We start from the raw sequence: 21,556 nt of genomic DNA, 5'->3' as shown, positions 1-21,556 counted from the left end.
TCAGATTAGCCTGTGTAGTCCACTTTTCGACACTTTTCGTCTAGACTTGATTTTCATTAACAAGAGACCTCGTTTAAACAAGATATTCCATAAAATGTGAAAGTGTCGTCCCTTATTAGTTTGTGTGGACTTGTAGGTTAATCTGGAATAATACTTTATGCATATGCATGAAGCAGTGTCGTCCCTTATTAGTTTGCTTGGACTTGTATATTAATCTGGGATAATACTTTATGCATATGCATGAAGCAGTGTCGTCCCTTATTAGTTTGCTTGGACTTGTATATTAATCTGGGATAATACTTTATGCATATGCATGAAGCAGTGTCGTCCCTTATTAGTTTGCTTGGACTTGTATATTAATCTGGGATAATACTTTATGCATATGCATGAAGCAGTGTCGTCCCTTATTAGTTTGCATGGACTTGTAGGTTAATCTGGAATGATACTTTATGCATATGCATGAAGTAGTGTCATCCCTTATTAGTTTGCTTGGACTTGTAGATTAATCTGGGATAATACTTTATGCATATGCATGAAGCAGTGTCGTCCCTTATTAGTTTGCGTGGACTTGTAGATTAATCTGGGATAATACTTTATGCATATGCATGAAGCAGTGTCGTCCCTTATTAGTTTGCGTGGACTTGTAGATTAATCTGGGATAATACTTTATGCATATGCATGAAGCAGTGTCGTCCCTTATTAGTTTGCGTTGACTTGTAGATTAATCTGGGATAATACTTTATGCATATGCATGAAGTAGTGTCATCCCTTATTAGTTTGCGTGGACTTGTAGATTAATCTGGGATAATACTTTATGCATATGCATGAAGCAGTGTCGTCCCTTATTAGTTTGTGTGGACTTGTAGGTTAATCTGGGATAATACTTTATGCATATGCATGAAGCAGTGTCGTCCCTTATTAGTTTGTGTGGACTTGTAGATTAATCTGGGATAATACTTTATGCATATGCATGAAGCAGTGTCGTCCCTTATTAGTTTGTGTGGACTTGTAGATTAATCTGGGATAATACTTTATGCATATGCATGAAGCAGTGTCATCCCTTATTAGTTTGCGTGGACTTGTAGATTAATCTGGGATGATACTTTATGCATATGCATTAAGCCCAGTTTTCCCAGAACCAGGCTTAATTATACAACCATGTGGTTATTATTTACCACTGATATATAAACAATTGGCCAACTACACAATCCTGGATTGACGAGGCTTAATTTCACGGTTGTTTTTTCATTTTCATTAAATTGTCATAAGTTATTAAACCAGATATAAATTTATTGTTATATCTTATTTAAGGCAACTGTTTTCTGATTTGTGCTAAATGCTCTAACAAATGATACAAATGTGTATTGCCTTGCCGTTAATTTTTTGACAGTAGTTTTGCAAATAGCTAACTTTTCCACTTGAGCTTAGTTAAAAGTGAAGTATTTTGTAATTTTGTATAGAAACATAAAACAGGAAATCAGCCCTTGTTTTATGAGCCACGTTCTCTGGAAACTGAGCTTAATGCATGTGGATAAAATGTGGTCCTAGATTACCCTGTGCAGTCTGCTGTGGCTTATCAGGGACGGCACTTTCCACTTTTGTGGAATTTTTCGGTTAAATGACATCTCTTCCAACTGAGAATCAAGTGTGGACTGCACAGGCTTATCTGGGATGACACTTTATGCACATACATTAAGTTTTCACATACACAGTTTTCTCAGCACAAGGCTCATTTCATACTTCTTACTTTTTCAAAGGAGGCCAATAAACAAGAGATGGCAAAGAAATCTGAGGAAAGTTCAAAGCAACAACCGAAGGGCTGGAAACCTGCTGGGACCCAATATGCCGCTCCGGACGAATCCGGTTATGTCCCTAAAAAGTCTGATTGGACCCCGCCTAAGCAGGATTTTAAGCCGCCGAAATCAGACTGGAAACCGGCTAAACCCGAATACAAACCCCCAAAATCGGAATGGAAGCCACCGAAAGAAAACCAGGCTGCTGCCCCCCAGAAACAATGGATTCCCCCGCCTGCAGACGGACCGATGGCTCGGCTGATGGAGATGGGGTTCTTCGACACAGCTCTGAATCAGCGTCTGCTTGTAAAGTTCGACAACAACATTCAGAAAGTTGTGCAGGAGCTTCTGACCTTGAAGAACAAGGATTGGTCACAGTAGTCGGTGGGGAAATACTTGAAATGTGATACTGGTGTGATTGGAAAATTTTATAGAACGTTGTCTGTTGTTGACTATTATTGATATTGTTTCGTGTTTTTATTGATTTGGTAATTAATTGTACATGTATTTTATGCAGTTTATGATATATATTATATGTTTATATTCTTGTCTTAAAAGGTTTTCTTTTTTTTGGATATAAAATCTGAAGTCTTTTAATATATAATCCAAGTGGTAGAAGTGGACAAAAATGTGGATTTGAATTTCATGCTTAATAAGTGTGCTAAAAAGTACTTTATATTGTTACCAGTTCATTTTCTGTTAATAAGAATAGGTATTGTTGTTTTCTGCCTGCAACATTACCAAGTATTGCTTTTTTAATTATAAATAATCTTAAAAAGAAAACTATAATAAATGGATGATACACATAAATATCTTAGGAATTCATTTCATTGATACAACATTAATTTAATAATTAAAAAAAAATGTTTTTTAAACTATAAAACATTTTGTCAAATATTTATAATTAAAAAAGTTTATGTTAAAAAGTCAGAACGTGTAAGGCTAATTAATTTTTTTATTAAGTTAGAAAATTCCAACATTATTTGTTCTGTTTTCAATTGAAACACTTGTCTCTGATAGTTGTGTCAATAAGTCAGTCAGCTTTTTTGATGCTCGGAACTTTCAGGGACAGTGTTTGCATGAGTAACAGACATAGTTTAAACACTGTTAAAAAATCATCTATTGAGGTTTTCAACATTTCTAATTATTAATATTTTTATGATTGGACCTAGTACATACCTCTTTAATGTTTCACCAACTTCAGTTAGTTTAGATACATTTGAGAAAATATTCAGTCTCGTTTTAGAAGTATAAAATATATAAATGTTTTGTATTTTTTTACTTTTTCCAAATCCTCCTAGAGAATTATATAATGGAATTATTTTTATCTCAGTTTTAGTTGTTTATTGGCTACAGTAAGAATATCAATACAATCTATGACATGCATGTCTGAAAATAACATCACTGTTGTACCGCTTCAGACATCTAGTTACTACACTGATATTAGCCTGATTCTTATAGCTTGGTTATTGATATTCCAACTTTAATAAATATAGTTTACTGTTCTTAAAGCAAACACAAATGACTTTGAGTATGGGGGTTAAACTGTAAAACACAGCTTTGAAGCACACTATAAGTGTATATATCTAAATATATTTGCACACTATTCATACAGAAACACTAAATTGCTTTTCATTATACAATTTTTATTGCGTTTTGTTTCTTTTCTGAATAACTGGATTGTATTTGATTTTTTTATGCCATGTAACGTTAACAGAAAAGTTTTCAAGCTGCCGTCTTTCAGGCGAGAGAGAGGGTGGAAAGAGAGGATGGATAAGAATTGAGAGAAAGGATAAACATTGTAGAGAAAGTATAATCAATAGGGAGAAAGCATAAGGAATTAAGAGAAAAGATAATAAGTATAAGGAATTGAGAGAAAAGATAACAATAAGTATAAAGGATAAAGAATCAGGTCTACAAACGATAATCAATATGGAGAAAGGATAAGGAAATAAGATGAACAATAATAAGATAAAAGGTTAAGGAATTGAGACGAAAGATAATAAGGTGAAAGGTTAAGGAATTAAGAGAAAATATAATCAGTAGTGAAAAAGGATAATGGATTAATAGAAAAGATAATCGATAAGGAGAAAGAAGAATCAATTGAGAAAAACAAAGCCTGTCAATGAACTAAAGAATTGTGTCATTAAGCTTTTTTGGAGGTTTTTGAAGTGACATAGAAATGATAATAATTTCAGAGAGAGAGGTATAGCTTGTGAGTAAGATAGTGTGAAAGATGTAAGCATTTGTTATTTCAATAACTCCTGTGTGAAAGATGTAAGCATTTGTTATTTCATTAACTCTTGTGTGAAAGATGTAAGCATTTGTTATTTCATTAACTCTAAAAAAATTGCTTGTGATCTTTTATGTACATGTATTTACATCGGTAATGTTCATTACATTTCTGGTGTTGTTATAAACATAACCCTGAATTAAATTTTGAATGTTGCTGCATTATCCTTATGCTTTCAAATGAGACTTGGTCATTTTGCATGGCTTCACTAAGGAACAAACAAAAATTATTCAATACAATTTGTGATGTGCTCTCGTTATATGTGAGTTGCTTAACCTAACATTTATAAGTCTATTGATATTGCATAAGATGCCTGTTTATTATTATAGTTATCTAATTGTCATATGAGTTGTATTTCCATTTTTCCCCATTCTGTTGCATACTTATCCTACACAAATGCTTATCACTTGTGGTTGTTGTTTTCTTCATTTGATGTTTTTAACGCTAAATTTACCAAACACTTAGTTGCGTTGCATATAAAACAGAATTTTCAAGTGTTATGATTCTTTAAGCATTCTGAATGATTGTGGATTAAAACACTGATCCTATTTTTGTGAAGTTACTGAAATTGTTCTGTTTTGAATACATGTATGATGGTGGTCAATAGATTCTAATGCTTTCTCACTTAAAATCCCAGGCTCCAAAATAAGACAATTTTAAAAGGGCATCACTTCAAATTTAGTTAATTCTCTGACTGACAAATTATTTAGTTTGTAAGAAGTGCAATTAATTCAAATTTTAATTTATGTTGGTAATATTTTATTTGTTAGAAATAATATGTACAAAGTCTAATGGTTTGGACAATATTTGGGCAAAGGGTTATCATTCTAGAAGTTTTTCAGTTTCCTTTTAGCTCATTCGAGCACAACGTGCTCAAGGTGAGCTTTTGTAATTGCCGTTTGTCAGTTGTGTATTTTGCGTAGTGTGCAGTCAACATTTACCTTGCATCTTCTGCAGGAGAGACAACCAGCTACTAGCTAACTGGCTTATTACAGTAGAGTTGTCGGTAATTAAATTTAAAGTTATAAGGTTAAAACATGTAGATATTATGTTCTGTTTTGGACATATTTTAAATTATCAAAACTTTTTCAAAATAATGTTCCTATAATTTTTGATTTTGTCAAGTACTTTAAATATACTGACCTCCACCTTCTCAGAATAGTTTAGTTCCATCTGGTCTCAGGTGAGCACCTAATGGCCTATGGCCCTCTTGTTTATTAGTTCTGTTTATTTGTTGTACCTTTATTATTTTATATTTGTTATTTTTGGTCAAGTTTATGTATACATAAGTTTCCATTTGTGTTTATCTCCATGTATCCTTCTGCAAGATAAAATATCTTCAATTAACAATTGTCTTGTTTTATGTCGAGAGATTGAGGTTTTATCTCTTTCTGTCGCACAAATATTGATTTTTTTGTGTACATGAAGAATGCTTTTATCATTAAAAAGTCTCCCTTGTTTGTTTTGCTTGAATACCATATATTTGTATGCCCATATAACATTGAAGTTCCCTGTGCCTGTATTCAGGCGATCAATTTGGGTGGTAGAAGCTCTCTTATTTAAAGTATACTGGCATGTTGTTGCTTTCTAACATGTAAACTTAAGTCGTGATTTAATAATAAATTCACCCCAATACCTGCGATAGTTATTTGTTGTGGCATCATCTTTAGAATCTAGAAATATGCTACATGAACGTTCTAAATCTATACTGTTGAGAAATGTTCACTTGAGGCTGTGTGAAAACTTGATTAAAAACATTTTTGGAAATCGGAAATACACATGTACATTTATTATGATTGGCTAACTTTTATTTTATGGCATATGGTATTTATTACCTTGCATACTTAGTGATACATTACATAGCAATACACAAACATGCCCTCTGTTCCATTCCCAACTTGACCATCAGAAATGTATATAAATTTAGAATTAAAAAAGAAGTATTAGCGTCGTAAAAGAAATTCAAATTGCCCCAGTTTCAACAAATTTAATGTTGGTTTAATCTTGTGAAGTTCTTTGAAGTGATCCAGTTTAAGACAAGTACTTATTATTGATGACTTGTAAAATGTATTCTATCTTGTCACCTTTAAAGCGTAAAAGTGTATTAAATGATTGATTTAGTAATGAGTGTCCACATTTTCTTGCATACATGATCGGTTGATACTTGTATCATTAACTGTTAAGATATTAATGTCGTTTGAGAACCGAAAGGTAGAAGCGACCTCGCAGCAAAGAAAGTGCTATATGTACAAAAGTTAATCTATTTATTTACCATTATACATTTCCTTTTCTCATAAGTGGACACAGAAATATGCTTTATGATTGCATGATACATCCTTCTTTTTTGTAATCCAATTTATTGAACCATTAAACTCAAATACTAACCATTTATTAATTTATTCAAAACGTCTATGACAAATATTCACGATGTCATGGTCTTAACTGTAACTATTACTGGTACTTTCATCACAATGGTAATTTAACATATTCAAGCAAAAAGGTCAGTGTAAGGTTAATATTTGAAAACTATTCAAAATGTTTGCTATGCTGCTTAATGTCGCCGTTGTTAAAAAAAATATGAGCCACATCATGCGAAAATGGGTCTTATGTCATATGCAGCCAGTGTAGCTCCAGACCAGCCTGCAGTCTTGTCAGGAGCTACACTGTTCACAATTAAGTCTTGCAAGGTTCATGGGTCTAATTAGACAGGGTAGCTCCTGACAAGACTGAGTGGATGTGTATGACATAAGACCCATTTTTTGCATAATGCATATGGCTCAATACCCATTTTCACATGACAAGGGTCATGTATGCATGCCAATGGCCCCATTCAATGATACATGCTCATGTATGGATGTTTTTGTTCAGCAAATAAAGGATCTTGCACCTAGATTTGTTTATTAGTTTGTTCCTTCACTGTGGCTTATCGGTTTGTGATTTTGTCTCTTGAGCCAGAGGTCAATAGTTTGAAATGAGGTCACAGTGGCGTATTGGTTACGGTGTGCGCCTAGCAACTGGGAGGTCATGGGTTGTTGGGAACTGTGGGAGTGTTCTTTAGATCTCTCTAAAAGAAACCAAGTACTGGTTCTACCCAGGAAATGGACTCAAGAGCATTTCAATAAGCCTTGGGAGTTTGATATAATAGAGCTAAAATAAATAGGTTTAAACTTACCGTATGCGTTCACACTGTTACAGTTCTGACATGGCAGGAAGTTACATCAAGAGGTACTGATTGCCTTCCTTATATATGTTCCTCAGCGGGAATCTAGTGTAAAGAGATTCATCTGTACTAAGCCTCATTCTGCCAAAACTGGACTTAATGCATCTGTGTAAAGTGTCATCATAGAGCAGCCTGTGCAGGCTAATCAGGGACAACACTTTCCATGTTAACTGGATTTTCATTTGAGATATTGCATAAAAGCAGACATTGTTGTCCTTGATTAGCATGTGCGGACTGCGCAGGATTATCTGAGACAACACTCTATGCACCTGATTAATGAATGAAATCTTCAGGTGTGAAGACACACCTTCGCATAGGACCAATGAAATCACTCGTGTGTTGAAAATGTCAGCCTGTTGAAATGTATGTATACAATGGTTTTAAACGGCACTGGGCAGTTAGTTTTGATGCATAATGTAACAGCAAAAAGTGTAAGATTTTTTTCATACCTTTTATTGAATTATGGTATCGAGGTCCGTGAACATTGCAGGGAAAATGCCCTTTACTCCATGAAGATTTCAGTCTTAGATCGGGTCTGATCGACAACGAGTAGGTCACGCGAGTTGTGTATTGTGTTATTTCTTAAAATTTTACCCAGCATTTGTAAAAATCTTGCAAGATATGTACATTTCCAAAAAGGAAATTCATTTCTGCGTTGAAAAAGACCAAGTTCGTGAAAATCGCTGCACAATTGATTAAGTTATGGCTGTTCAAAACGATGCACCCCATTTTCGGGTAATTTTGAGTTGAATACCTTGTTATTATAATTTGATAGTGAAACTTTTTTTTCTTCAGAAAAGTTTATTTTTCATTATAATTTGATTATTTATCATTCAAAATGATGTTTTCACTAATAAATACCATAGCCACACGCTAACCATCTGTGCATTAAACCCCATTTTCACACAACGCAACTTGTATGATGTCTTCTAGAAATGCTATCAGATTTTGGAAGTTGATTCAGACAGGCATTAAATGCTATGATATAATGTGTATTATTTAGGGGTTTAAGAGAATGACTGCATTCACTCCACTTAATACAGATAGCAAACAACAACAAAACTATTTCTCGTTTACACATTTTGTTCAAATATCACACATTAAGACAAACATGATTTAAACACAATTTGAGCATTTACTATTCATAACAAGGCTGTACACAACAAAACAGGTCTCTTGTACTCCTGCCTTTTCAGCTTAATGCTTACATAGTACTTATGTGGTACATTTATTGTTTAGACAGAAAATGCCAGAAGCTTTCTCAGCAATGGTTTTCCTTGCTGACACCTTAACCCTTTGCATGCTGGGAAAAAGAATACTATCAGAATAACAAACAGTTTGGATCCTGATGAGACGCCACGTTCTGTGGCGTCTCATCTGGATCCAATCTGTTTGCAAAGGCCTTCAAAATTCGGTTCCAGCACTGAAAGAGTTAATCACAAAAATGATTACAAAAACTACACAGATTTCCATGTTTCTTGTAGTAAGCACATTGCACGTTGAATTCATTTTTACATGGACAATTAAGCAGTGGAAGTGCACAGTAAAATCATTACTACTTTTGGGACACTAATTCTTGTTCATTTCTTGGGTGGACCAGAGAATTGACACAAACTCATCAGAAAATGACTGACGCAAAATCCTTTTTTCTCCAAAATCTGGAATCTACCCATTTACTTATAAACCAAAATGTCAGTTGTGAAAAATCACGAAACTTTTTGCGGACGAATATAAATGGTTGTGCAGTATTTCGTGTGTAACACAATTATGTGTATAATTGGGAAGGTATAGTCCAGTTGGAAAATGTCAATAACATGGCACACATCAAATGAAGTTCAGGTTTAAGTGTGCACGGTAGCTTTTCACCCAAATTTCTTCACCTGAAGCAAATATAAGATAGCAAACATAAGATAAAAATATTTATAACATTTACCAGAAACCAATTTCACAGTAAATCACCTAGAACACTGAAAATGCGACTGCACAGGCTAATCTGAGACCACACTTTATGCATGTGCATTTAGACCTGTTTTCCAAGAGCACCCCTACTATGATTGTTAGATACTTTATTACTTATTCACAGTCTTGCACATGTACAGTCTTGGTATTGCTTTAGCTTTATTAATCATTTAAGATTTAAGCCAGTTGAAAAGAATTTGTTACTTTAAAGCCAGTGAGTCTGACATTTGTCAATTGTAAAATATGCCTAAATTTCTCTTTAACGTCAATGACATGAAACAATTGTTATGCAAATTATATTAAACAATCATAAAGTTAAATTGAGAAGTGAAATTAATTAAAATTACCTTTGATAGAAAGCAATCGCAGATCTCGGTTACAAACTGATCACATGTCTGAAGAGAAGCATTTCGACTTGTGCGTGACATCGCCTGAAATATAAAATAAAGCTGTACAAAACATTTCAGTTAATAATAATAATAATTTTATTTGTTCACATAACATAATACTACAATCCATATGAACAGTTATAAACAATTCAGAAATATCACAGATAGTCACCATCATAGATAATAATACATATATATATATATGGTTTATATTCTATTACACTTTATCACACTTATTGGTCAAAATTAAATCATATTGAAATATAGATATAAAAGTGCACTGGACAACCCGTAAAGTTTTGGCGAAAGATCGTACAAAACTTATTTCCCTACTTAAAAGATTCCAAACTGTCTGACGCTGTAGTAACAGGCAGGTTGCACTGCTCAGCCTTGACTTAAATCCTGAAAACTTCAGACTCAATTCCCAGTTTGGCCCATTAACTTGTAGCTTACCCAGGAAAAGTAATTAACTGACCACTGCAATGTGACTGAAATACTGCTGAAAAAATCCATACAAACAAAATGAGCAGCGTTCAGCAGGGTTTTTCGCTTGAAAAATGTCCTTTACACAAAAAATCTCATAGTATCTACCCTGATTAGCCTGTACAGATGCCACATGCTTATCAGGGATGACCCTTAACCCATGCATTAAGCCCCATTTTCCTAGAAGGCGACTCAAACTTACCCTCTCTAATGCCAAGTACAATCCATCGACCCCAAGATTGTACCCGCTTTCCAGAATCCTGCGAGCATCCGTTCGCGTGCTTCCCAGCGAGGTGTTGAGCTGTTCTACAACGACGTCACACAGCGACTTGTTTGCCTTTCCTGACTGCTGTATGTCGAGAGATTGGAAGAGCAACTCTGCCAGCTTGACATAATCTTTGGTGGCATTTGCAAAGGAATAATGACAATGTTGAAATTATAGAAATTATAGAATATAGAACCTAGAAATAACAAACAAATATATGCTTAATGGATATTGCCGGTCAAATAAGCAAAAATTGACATCTAGCTATCGACTTTCAATTAATGTAAACAGGGACATAGTACCCTACATAGATGAGGATGTGGTGCTTTTCCTTAGATGTACTGGACCAAGAAAACTAAGAGACAATCACTTATGATATAACTGGTTGTATACACAGCAAGGGAGAATATTTGTGCATAACAAAACATGCAAATGCAATATACAGGGATTTATTTAGTGCAGCAGAGATGGCCAGCTACAATGCCTTGTGGCAAATACAGTTCATTGTTGCTTGTCCCCTCATTCAGCTTCAACAATAAACAAGAGATGTGTTTGTTAGAAACACAATGCCCCCCTATTGCGCCGCTTTGAAGCCATATATTTGACCTTTGACCTTGAAGGATGACCTTGACCTTTCACAACTCAAAATGTGCAGCTCCATGAGATACACACGCATGCCAAATATCAATTTGCTCTCTTCAATAATGCAAAAGCTATTGCAAAACTTTAACCAAGGTTAAAGTTTTGGGACACACACAATGAACGAATGAAGACAGACAGGCCAAAAACAATATGCCCCCTATCTTTGATCCGGGGGCATTAAAAAAAAGAGCTGTCTCCATAGGATGACATATGCCTCCGATAAACGCTTTGATAGAAATTATGAGCATTTTTCAAAACCTTAACGCACTTTTCGAAACCAAAACCCGGACCCTAAGTTCAAGGTCAAGGTCGAAGGAGTCAAAATTTGTGTGTGTATGGAAAGACCTTGTCCATATACACATGCATACCAAATATGAAGGTTACATACGAAGCCACATAGAAGTTATGAGCATTTTTCAAAACCTAAACGCAAAGTGTGACGGACAGACAGACAGGCAGACGGACAGTGCGATCACTATATGCCTTCCTTTGGGGGCATAAAAACCTAGAATCACACAGCTTGTGAACACCCCAGATCTGAACACATACCTAGAATCACAGAGCTTGTGACCACCCCAGATCTGAACACATACCTAGAAGCACACAGCTTGTGAACACCCAAGATGTGAACACATACCTAGAAGCACACAGCTTGTGAACACCCCAGATCTGAACACATACCTAATAGCACACAGCTTGTGAACACCCTAGATCTGAACACATACCTAGAATCACACAGCTTGTGACCACCCCAGATCTGAACACATACCTAGAAGCACACAGCTTGTGAACACCCCAGATCTGAACACATACCTAATAGCACACAACTTGTGAACACCCCAGATCTGAACACATACCTAGAATCACACAACTTGTGAACACCCCAGATCTGAACACATACCTAGAATCACACAGCTTGTGAACACCCCAGATCTGAACACATACCTACAAGCACACAGCTTGTGAACACCCCAGATCTGAACACATACCTAATAGCACACAACTTGTGAACACCCCAGATCTGAACACATACCTAGAATCACACAACTTGTGAACACCCCAGATCTGAACACATACCTAATAGCACACAACTTGTGAACACCCCAGATCTGAACACGTCATAGTGAATGGCCTCGTAGGGTCGACATTCCATCTTCTGTAGCAGTTTCTGGGTAACTGGTTCAGGGAGGTCTCTGTTAACAGTTGTTACTGACTGTTACATTTACCAAAAAAAGTTATTTAATACAAATTAAATGATCATCCCCACAGATTTTTTAATTTAAAAAAATCATTAAATCTATTTCTATATATGAAACTAATATTAGTTTATGAAATAGTTTTTGATAATAAAGTAGTACAGTCTTTGTGAAATGATAAAAACCATTATTGGCCTCAAACATTTAACACTAAAGGTTCAAAATAAAAACCTAAAATTGACAAAAAAGCAGCTTACCTGCATAATGCCTGAAGTAATTCAACGAAAACATTTCCATCAACACCATGTACACCTTTGCTCACTGAAAATTCAATGAAATCAACAAATGATCCTCACTCTGGGAAAACCCGCTTAATCCATGCCAGTAAAGTGTTATGTCAGATTAACCTTTGCATTTGGTCACAGATTACACTTTACTCTTTTAGGGTATTTTTTCCTAAAATAAGTTCTCTTTTTAGCAAAAATCCTGTATAACAGAAAGAATCTGCAGAGGCTTATCTGTGAGGACACTTTCTGCGCATACATTACACCCAGCTTGTCCAGAACGAGGCTCATAATGACCATGAATATACGTAGCATTTAGAAATCAGACATTCAAAATAAAGCTAAAGAAACACGTGTAACTGTCACATTGAACCATTTATCTGCAATATTGTGTTACAATTACCGGCAGGTGACAGATGGCCACGTTGAACTATAAGCCTTTACAAAGCGTAATGCTCAGGATAGCTTAACTTTGACTGGGGTTACAGCAATACAGACATACATGATGCAGTGATAGCTTAACTTTGACTGGGGTTACAGCAATACAGACATACATGATGCAGTGATAGCTTAACTTTGACTGGGGTTACAGCAATACAGACATACATGATGCAGTGATAGCTTAACTTTGACTGGGGTTACAGCAATACAGACATACATGATGCAGTGATATTTTTACAAATTTTCTCATCTGAGTCCTGGGACTCGATAACTTGCAAATCTATGAGTCCCCAAAATGAAACAATGAGTCCAAATACTAAACGATATTATTTTTTGAGAAATTTCAATGCATTTTTGGGAATCACATAATTTGAAACTTTGCATCCCCAGAAGTTTTTGTAAGTCCAGGACGCAGCACTCGCAGGTAAAATAATCACTGATGATGTTGTTCGCAATTAGCGCTTATCCTTACTATTCTACCATCATGCTATCAATACAGATTGACTGCATTAGCGTTTTACAGGAAATGTCAGTTAAGTACAAAGTATAATGTACTCCCCTTTGTGATGTATCTGGACTTATCTGGGTTGCAAAACAGACCCAGGATGTGTGCATGGATTATACTGGATATTGATGTCCTTCATGCTTACATCAATTCAGTCTTTAAACAAATTAATAGAGGATATTTGTTGGATTCGGTGGAATATCGAATTTATTTCACAAGTGATCATAGAAAACAATATTTTCATGAGTGGCGAAGCCACGAGTGAAAATATATATTTTCTATGATCACGAGTGAAATAAAAAGTGATATTCCATCGAATCCAACAAATTTTCTTTTTATTTTATGCTTTTTTGACCGTTTATCTACATTGTAAATGGGTTTAACAGAATAGTTTCCCTGGATTAATGACGTAATTTCGTCGAAAAAAATGACGTAATTTCACAGTAAAACGGTGAAAAATATCGATATTTGTCACTGTTATTTTTCACTGTTTAAAACAGTGGAATACCAATTTTATTTCACTGATATTTCTCTATAAACCACTGGAAAGCATAAAATAAAATATTGGACATAATTATTCATTACAATCTTAAATTTGAGGATCGGTCTAACAAAAAAACCTATGGAAAATTGATGTCCCACAAATAATTAGGATATTATAGTATTTATATTATAACTTTACCTCTGTGTCCAGCGAGAGCGTCATAGGCCATTCGGACATTAGACTCAAACATTGGGCGACTGTAGTGTGTCAACTTTAGGATCTGGTCTGCTTTCTGAACCTGGCTCGAGCTTTCTTCAATCGAATCAAAACTGTAAAAAAATACAGAAATATTATGAGCTGTCTTAAATGGAATCAAAACTGCCAAAAAATAAAGAAATATTATGAGCCGTCTTCTATGGAATAAAACTTCAAACAAATGCAGAAATATTAAGAACAGTCTTCAATGGAATCAAAACAGCAAAAAATTGCAGAAATATTATTAGTTTTGGTTTGGTTGTGAATAATATTGTGGAATAGAATTACATAAGAGCCCAAAGGTTATTTTATAACAAGAGGGCCATGATGGCGAAGACCACAGGTTATTTTATAACAAGAGGGCCATGATGGCGAAGACCACAGGTTATTTGATAACAAGAGGGCCATGATGGCGAAGACCACAGGTTATTTTATAACAAGAGGGCCATGATGGCGAAGACCACAGGTTATTTTAAGAGGGCCATGATGGCAAAGACCACAGGTTATTTTATATCAAGAGAGCCATGATGGCGAAGACCACAGGTTATTTTATAACAAGAGAGCCATGATGGCGAAGACCACAGGTTATTTTATAACAAGAGGGCCATGATGGCCAAGATCACAGGTTATTTGATAACAAGAGGGCCATGATGGCGAAGACCACAGGTTATTTGATAACAAGAGGGCCATGATGGCGAAGACCACAGGTTATTTGATAACAAGAGGGCCATGATGGCGAAGACCACAGGTTATTTTATAACAAGAGAGCCATGATGGCGAAGACCACAGGTTATTTTAAGAGGGCCATGATGGCTAAGACCACAGGTTATTTTATAACAAGAGAGCCATGATGGCGAAGACCACAGGTTATTTTATAACAAGAGAGCCATGATGGCAAAGACCACAGGTTATTTTAAAACAAGAGAGCCATGATGGCGAAGACCACAGGTTATTTTATAACAAGAGAGCCATGATGGCGAAGACCACAGGTTATTTTATAACAAGAGAGCCATGATGGCGAAGACCACAGGTTATTTGATAACAAGAGAGCCATGATGGCGAAGACCACAGGTTATTTTAAAACAAGAGAGCCATGGTGGCGAAGACCACAGGTTAGTTGATAACAAGAGAGCCATGATGGCGAAGACCACAGGTTATTTGATAACAAGAGAGCCATGATGGCGAAGACCACAGGTTATTTGATAACAAGAGAGCCATGGTGGCGAAGACCACAGGTTAGTTGATAACAAGAGGGCCATGATGGCGAAGCAGGGTTGGCATATTGACCGGTCAATTGAGTATTGACCGGGCCGGCGGTCAATACCCGGTTAAAACCGGTCAATACTGGTCATCACTGGTCTTTACTGGTCAATACTGGTCGATTGAAAATTGTAGCATTTAAACATTACAAAGAAGCCATTTTATATTAAATCAATAATTATTCTGTAATTTATAAACTTTTTTCTGTTTTTATTGTAAACAAAATCTTTAAAGCTGTAAAAAGTTACTTCTTTATTATTTATGGAAACAGCCTCAAATACATAAGGACTAAGGCAATATCTTTATCTCAGTGTATCACATCTGTTAGTAAAGTATTATTACTATTGTAGGTACCATAGCATTTCACTTATCTATTGATATATCTATTTGATAAGCAGATGGACAAACAGACCTCTTGTGTATTCTAGGGTTATAAATCTGGCCTCTTAGTTGGTAATAAAATGCATGCAGTGTTATGTCTCTGATATTGGCAATTAAGCAAATCTGCCCTTAGGCTATTTCATATCACTCACACAAAAGAAGATTACATTGTACTTGCTATTAATTTAATAGTTACTCTGTATTAAGAGGGTTTTTTCCCTTTCATATTAAAAAGTTCAATTGGTATTCAAATGAATAAACAATCAAAGTTCTTGATTTTGCCAAAAAATAATGTTTTCCAATTGTGGGTCTACTCTTCTTTTCCATTATTTTTTTCTTTTAATAATTATTTCTTATTATGTTTTTATATTCTTATGTCAATAAAAATTAAAGTTTTTTTCACTATTTTGTTTAAAAAGTATTTAAAGAAGTCAATGCAAGAATACATGACAAATAAGGATTGTGTCAAAAAGGTGCCATTTAAAGCCCTATTATCAGAGACCACAGATTATTTGATAACAAGAGGGCCATGGTGGCGAACCACAGGTTATTTTATAACATGAGGGCCATGATGGCGAAGAGCTCACCTAACTTCAATATAGAAAATAATGGGCAATTTGTGCTCAGTTGGGCTAAAAACAAGAAAAGTTATCTTAAATATATTGAAATAAAAACTAGACAAAATGTAAATACAAAACATACAAACTATGTGTTAGGCAGCTTAATTTAATACTAAAAGCTGTTGAAGGCTAACTTACTAGTCAGCAAGAAATGATATAGGATCCTCTGGTCTGTTTGCAATGATTTTGCTGAGAGCGTCTCGCATCAATGCACCAACATTGCTCTTCTCTGATATTTGCAAAACAAAAAGAACAATCCATCATCTTTGTACCAAATAATAAGCATTTACTAAACTGAAGTGTTTGTTGTTTATGACCACTGTATAACACCATGAAAGGTACACCATTTACTCATGAAACACCATTGAAGGGAATATTTTATTAATGTCTTTACAATAAACATTTATATTAGACCATCTTTATTCATATGTGTTATCACAATCCAAATCACCACAACTTTGGAAGAACTTATATAATCCTATGTACAGCAGCACTGACACATTTTATCCACCAATCATTGATTCATTCAAATAAAAACACTTGTTATAGTAAGTAACCCTGTTTCCAATCTTTGTTAGATAAGTGGGTTTATTATATTTTAGCCCAATCCATAGTTAAAAAAACAAAAAACATGTATGCAGCCTGCAAATATGTTAACTTGGAATCGCCAGCCTAATCAACGCACACCTGCATAACACATTGCACGTTTAACCCAACAGGCTGGTAGCAAAATTTACTTTAATTTATCTTTATTACTGTATTCCTTAATCTACATCTACATCGGTGCGTTGACCAGTCAAACTTGACAATTACTCAACGTGTAGTGGCGCTTAATACAAAAGTATAGAGATGGATAGAAAGATAGATTATATAAAAATACAAGATGTGATACAGATTAAGTACAATATAAAAGTATACATTCAGAGTATATAAAGTAAGAAGAGATAATACAGATAACGTATACAATACTACATACATAAATTAGGAATAATAAGAAGAGATACATAGTAAAAGGAAGGAAAAAGAGAGATAATACTGGTTTAGTAGAACCTTGTTTCCTCTGTTCGTTCTACTTATTGTCGTTCACAAATTTAAATATCTTTATATGTATTTCACTTAAGTAAATTGGTTAACAATTGTTAATAATATAATGCTGGTTAAATCAATATAACATCAATGACTGGTATATTTTACATTAGTTTGAAATTATATACGTTTATTCAATATTTGTTGATTTTGCCATCTACTCTCTGAGTGAACCTACATTTCTGTAGGTCTGAAAATGTCTGGTATTATTGTACCACTAACGCTTACTAGGGCTGTAACGATACATTCGAATATTCAAATAACTCGAATACGGCTGTGGACGAATGGTATTCGTTATTCGCCCCCTCCCGAACCGAATATTTGACGATTACAAAAAACTTGGTTTCGAGTTTGAAATTTTAATCATCTTATCTTACCTTACAAATTAAGGTTCAGACAATAAACAGCTATATTTAAATGTTCTCCTTTTTCCAGCGTTTTTCATCATGTTTACCCCACCCACTATGTTACACAGTGAGATTATTAACAAAAATGGCAGGCACTGGTTGAATATTTAAGACATTGAATTGAAAAATATTTTGATGGTTGTTTAATGTTTATTTAAGTAAATACAAGTGATTTGATTCTCAAACATACACACAAAGGATCTGCAGTGTTATATTTAATATTTTCAGTATGCAATGATACTCAATTACTCAAATTGACAAATACTCAAAGCTTCATACTATATGTCATGTCAAGTTGTCTGTATTACTTTTGTTCATTGAAATTCATATTCGCGAATAAATATTCGTATTTTCCACCCTGTATTCGTGATATGTATCGTATTCGTCACCCAGTGTATTCGTTACAGCCCTAACGCTTACAAGTTTCTGATAATAGTAATATAATGGGTAAATATATATGAATCAACACTGAAGAATTTCTAGGTTACATTAGTTCTCTGGCCTAAGTGCTACCTTTGGTGGTAAGTTAGGAACCTATTGTATTACTAGTGTTTTTCCCAGGCCCTTTTTACCTGGCGCTGCGCAATGCCACCTTTAATAAGCACCACTCTGCCATTTTCAAAGGAAAAAGCCGCCATGCGCCCTTTATGATATAATTTTTTTTTTTGCCCCTTAACCAAACTTTTAAGCCGACGAGTATCAGAGTATGGCCCCAAGCAGCGAAGATTCGCGCGGTTGTGTATTAGTCATGCATGAATAACCCCGTGTCAATATCAATCGATAATTTCACTGGCTTATACCTTGCACACTTAACGGTCCATAATGTTAACTCGTCCACAATAAAATCGATGACAATTACTTTGGAAATGAAAACCTCCCTGTTATCCTCGTGGAAATTTTGCATTTCATGCATGATACAGGTATATCAAAACATGTATTTCTACGCGTAATTAAAATTAAACAACACAAAAAAGTTGTATCTTTATCGTTATGGTCTTTTAGATTATTAATTATTTAAACAATTACTGTACCGTTTATTAATTAAATTAAATGCAAATCGCGTATAAGATAGACATATTATGCGAAAGTACATTGATATGTGTGCAACTATCGTTTTCATGATTTTAACAAGATGGCGGATCATACAGAAAATAAATTGTGACTCTCGGCAAAAATGGCAAATAACGATCAAATAAAGATGGAGATCATACATTTAGAAGGGATTACTGATATTCAAATTAATGCATGTGATAACGAACGATGCATACAATGTTTAAGATACCAACAACATTTTGATTAGTAATCTACTCAGTGGATATATGTCATGGAAACAAGTGTTTGCAAATTGTTAGCATTCAGTTTACTCGCAAATTAAAACATCTGACAAGATTATCATTAGAAAATGGGATAAGACAAACATGGTTTCATTTATATGTTAGTGGTTCTGTTTATATTAATATAATCAGATTCATATGTATTTATTGTTTACTATGTTTGTCATACTGTACAGTTTACTGAAACAGCATGAAATGGAAGACATAGCAAGGTAAATATATAATAATATTAAACCTTTCCCTCTCAGAAGCAAAGTGAAAATGGCTATGTGCGAATAGTATAAAATCAGAACAGCCTGCGAGTAACTCACAGTCTGTTCAGGTTTTATGCTGTTTGCTGCTCATCATTATCTTAGGATTGGAAATCAAGCCTTTCAAACTTTAATATATTAAGAAAGGACTTTAATTTAATATGATTTTCTAAAGGACTTCAAATGCGTCAAAATGCGTTTATAAGGGGTAAAGAGTTAATTAAAGTTGGTGAAATACACGAATAACCATTAAATGTTCTTGTTTATAATGACACTTGTATGATTGCATCTGCACAACATATGCAATATCACAATGGGCAATATCACATGATTTACTTATAAAAATAAGACAACAGGACTTGTCGCTGGTAGAAAGTTAAACATTAACATTATCTTATTGGTATTAGTATTTGTATTATTAAACCTTAGTCACGTAGATGCGTATTTTGAAGCCTTTGTAGTCCCGTAGAAATTTATATTTAATTAAACACATGTACCTTTCTAACCTTTTTTTCAAACCCTTAGATACAGATGAGCAACAAACAGCATAAACCTGAACAGACTGCGAGTTACTTGCAGGCTTATCTGGTTTTATGCTGGTTGCAAAAGCTATTTTCACTTTGACTCCAAGTGGGAAAGGGTAAATGAAGCTCAATTGGTCATTATCGGCTAAGGTACTACTTCAAGTATATTCAAGTACCCCGGGTACGGAAAAGTTACTTACATGTACCCAGCCAATTTAGACTGTACCAGAGATTTATTCCCGCCTAAAATCCAATGTCGTAAAACGCGCTATAGAATACAAAACAAAACTCTCTTATAAAAAAAACTTCCTCATAATGCTTTTTAAGCAGGTGTTTCGATAATAAAGAGGCCTGTTTACAGAATATTGACATACATTCGTGGTGGTGTAGTGGATGAGGTGTCCGCCTATATATCGGGAGTTCGTGGGTTCCATTCCTACTCGGGGAGCGTTCTCATTATCTCTTCCATACTCCATAGACACCAAGTATTGGTTCTTCCCAGGAAACGGACTCGACAGTGGCCATATCTGCCAGTAATACCCGCGAGGGACGAGGGTTGTTCGGCAGTATTGAAAGATAGATAGATAGATGGATGGATGGATCAAACGATATGAACATAATTTATATATAAAAAAAACGACAACTACCAATTTAGCGGTATGATTCCCGGTACGTTTCAGTATCTTTTCCGTACCCGGGTGCATTTAAGTATACTTTAAAGTTCTCGGCGTACATTTCAGTAGTCCCGAGCCGACAATGACCAATCGAGCGTTAATGAAAGATGTCAGATTGCTTAATCAATCGCGAAAATACGTGTCAATACTTTCAAAATTCTGTTCACAAGAATTTTAACAATTTTTTTAACTTGAATAATTTCACAAAAAATAGAAGTGAACTCTATTAAACAAACTGCACCTAAGAATTGCCTGTCCGACTCTTTGGGGATGTCGTCAGACGAGTTTATCTTTTTGCTTCGTTCAGTCATTTTCGTCGACAAGGTAAATATGTTTCCGTAATGTTCCGGACAAATCCGAACGCAGTTTGCAACGCTCGCACCAATCGTGATACATCGGCTATCTCGGATTTCTCCGTAAAATAAATCGTCTGCTGATCCAGAGTGCGCTCGCACGGACATTCCCACATGACGGAAACTAACGAATGTTATCGAGCACATGTCAAAAGAGTTGCTAAACAAGACGTAATTACAGGTAAACGTCAAACATTAAATTGTTCGTTTACTGGTTAATTACACACGATGGAAGAGTTTTGCGTGGGTTAGGTAATATGGGCATGTGTGCTTAGTATCTTTCAGAGGAATGAATACACTGTCATTTATCAGAAAAGCCATTTAAGTTGAATTTGCAATCAGCATCTTTACTCATGTCATGTGGTCAAATACCGTATCTATAAATAGATCTTTAATTTGGTTCAATTTGTACATTATGCACACTACAGATTCAATATAAACATGGGTCAAACGCAAA

General features: G+C 34.9%; 2 protein-coding genes and 1 long non-coding RNA gene across 4 annotated transcripts in view; 1 reads left to right on the top strand and 2 right to left on the bottom strand.

The window, feature by feature from the left end:
• Positions 1 to 6,973, top strand: part of LOC127847284 (uncharacterized) — a 62,807-nt gene extending 55,834 nt beyond the window's left edge. Inside the window, exon 24 of the mRNA XM_052379095.1 lies at positions 1,758 to 6,973. Within this exon, the coding sequence (XP_052235055.1) occupies positions 1,758 to 2,174 (417 nt within the window). The 3' untranslated portion in view covers positions 2,175 to 6,973. The remainder of the gene's footprint in view (positions 1 to 1,757) is intronic.
• Positions 6,974 to 8,367: 1,394 nt separating this feature from the next.
• On the bottom strand, positions 8,368 to 21,099 carry LOC127847304 (tubulin polyglutamylase complex subunit 1-like). 2 transcript variants are annotated; one of them, XM_052379151.1, is made up of 8 exons: positions 20,988 to 21,099; positions 16,609 to 16,699; positions 14,153 to 14,283; positions 12,498 to 12,561; positions 12,122 to 12,237; positions 10,340 to 10,533; positions 9,613 to 9,696; positions 8,368 to 9,186 (listed from the first exon to the last, which is right to left on the bottom strand). In XM_052379151.1, the coding sequence occupies exons 1-8, from the start codon at positions 21,055 to 21,057 to the stop codon at positions 9,169 to 9,171; spliced, it is 768 nt and encodes a 255-aa protein (XP_052235111.1). In that variant the 5' UTR covers positions 21,058 to 21,099; the 3' UTR covers positions 8,368 to 9,168. The 2 variants fall into 2 exon arrangements, with proteins under 2 accessions (XP_052235111.1, XP_052235110.1); XM_052379150.1 differs by having other exon boundaries at positions 8,368 to 8,729.
• LOC127847334 (uncharacterized) lies at positions 11,549 to 12,006 on the bottom strand. The gene is made up of 3 exons (XR_008033933.1): positions 11,990 to 12,006; positions 11,770 to 11,857; positions 11,549 to 11,593 (listed from the first exon to the last, which is right to left on the bottom strand). It is a non-coding gene; the product is annotated as an uncharacterized LOC127847334 (long non-coding RNA).
• Positions 21,100 to 21,556: the final 457 nt, after the last annotated feature.

The sequence above is a fragment of the Dreissena polymorpha genome, chromosome 10, assembly GCF_020536995.1.
Source record: "Dreissena polymorpha isolate Duluth1 chromosome 10, UMN_Dpol_1.0, whole genome shotgun sequence".
Lineage (NCBI taxonomy): Eukaryota > Metazoa > Mollusca > Bivalvia > Myida > Dreissenidae > Dreissena > Dreissena polymorpha.
This window is presented reverse-complemented; position numbering and strand designations above follow the sequence as displayed.

Bases quoted from the DNA above. Each gene is read 5' to 3' on its own strand.
- LOC127847304 (XM_052379150.1), bottom strand. From the start codon at position 21,057: ATGACTGAACGAAGCAAAAAGATAAACTCGTCTGACGACATCCCCAAA. The intron at 16,700-20,987 runs GTGCAGTTTGTT...TGCAAATATCAG, and splicing joins GTCGGACAGGCAATTCTTAG to AGAAGAGCAATGTTGGTGCA. The intron at 8,730-9,612 runs GTAATTTTAATT...TAACTCTTTCAG, and splicing joins GCGATTGCTTTCTATCAAAG to TGCTGGAACCGAATTTTGAA.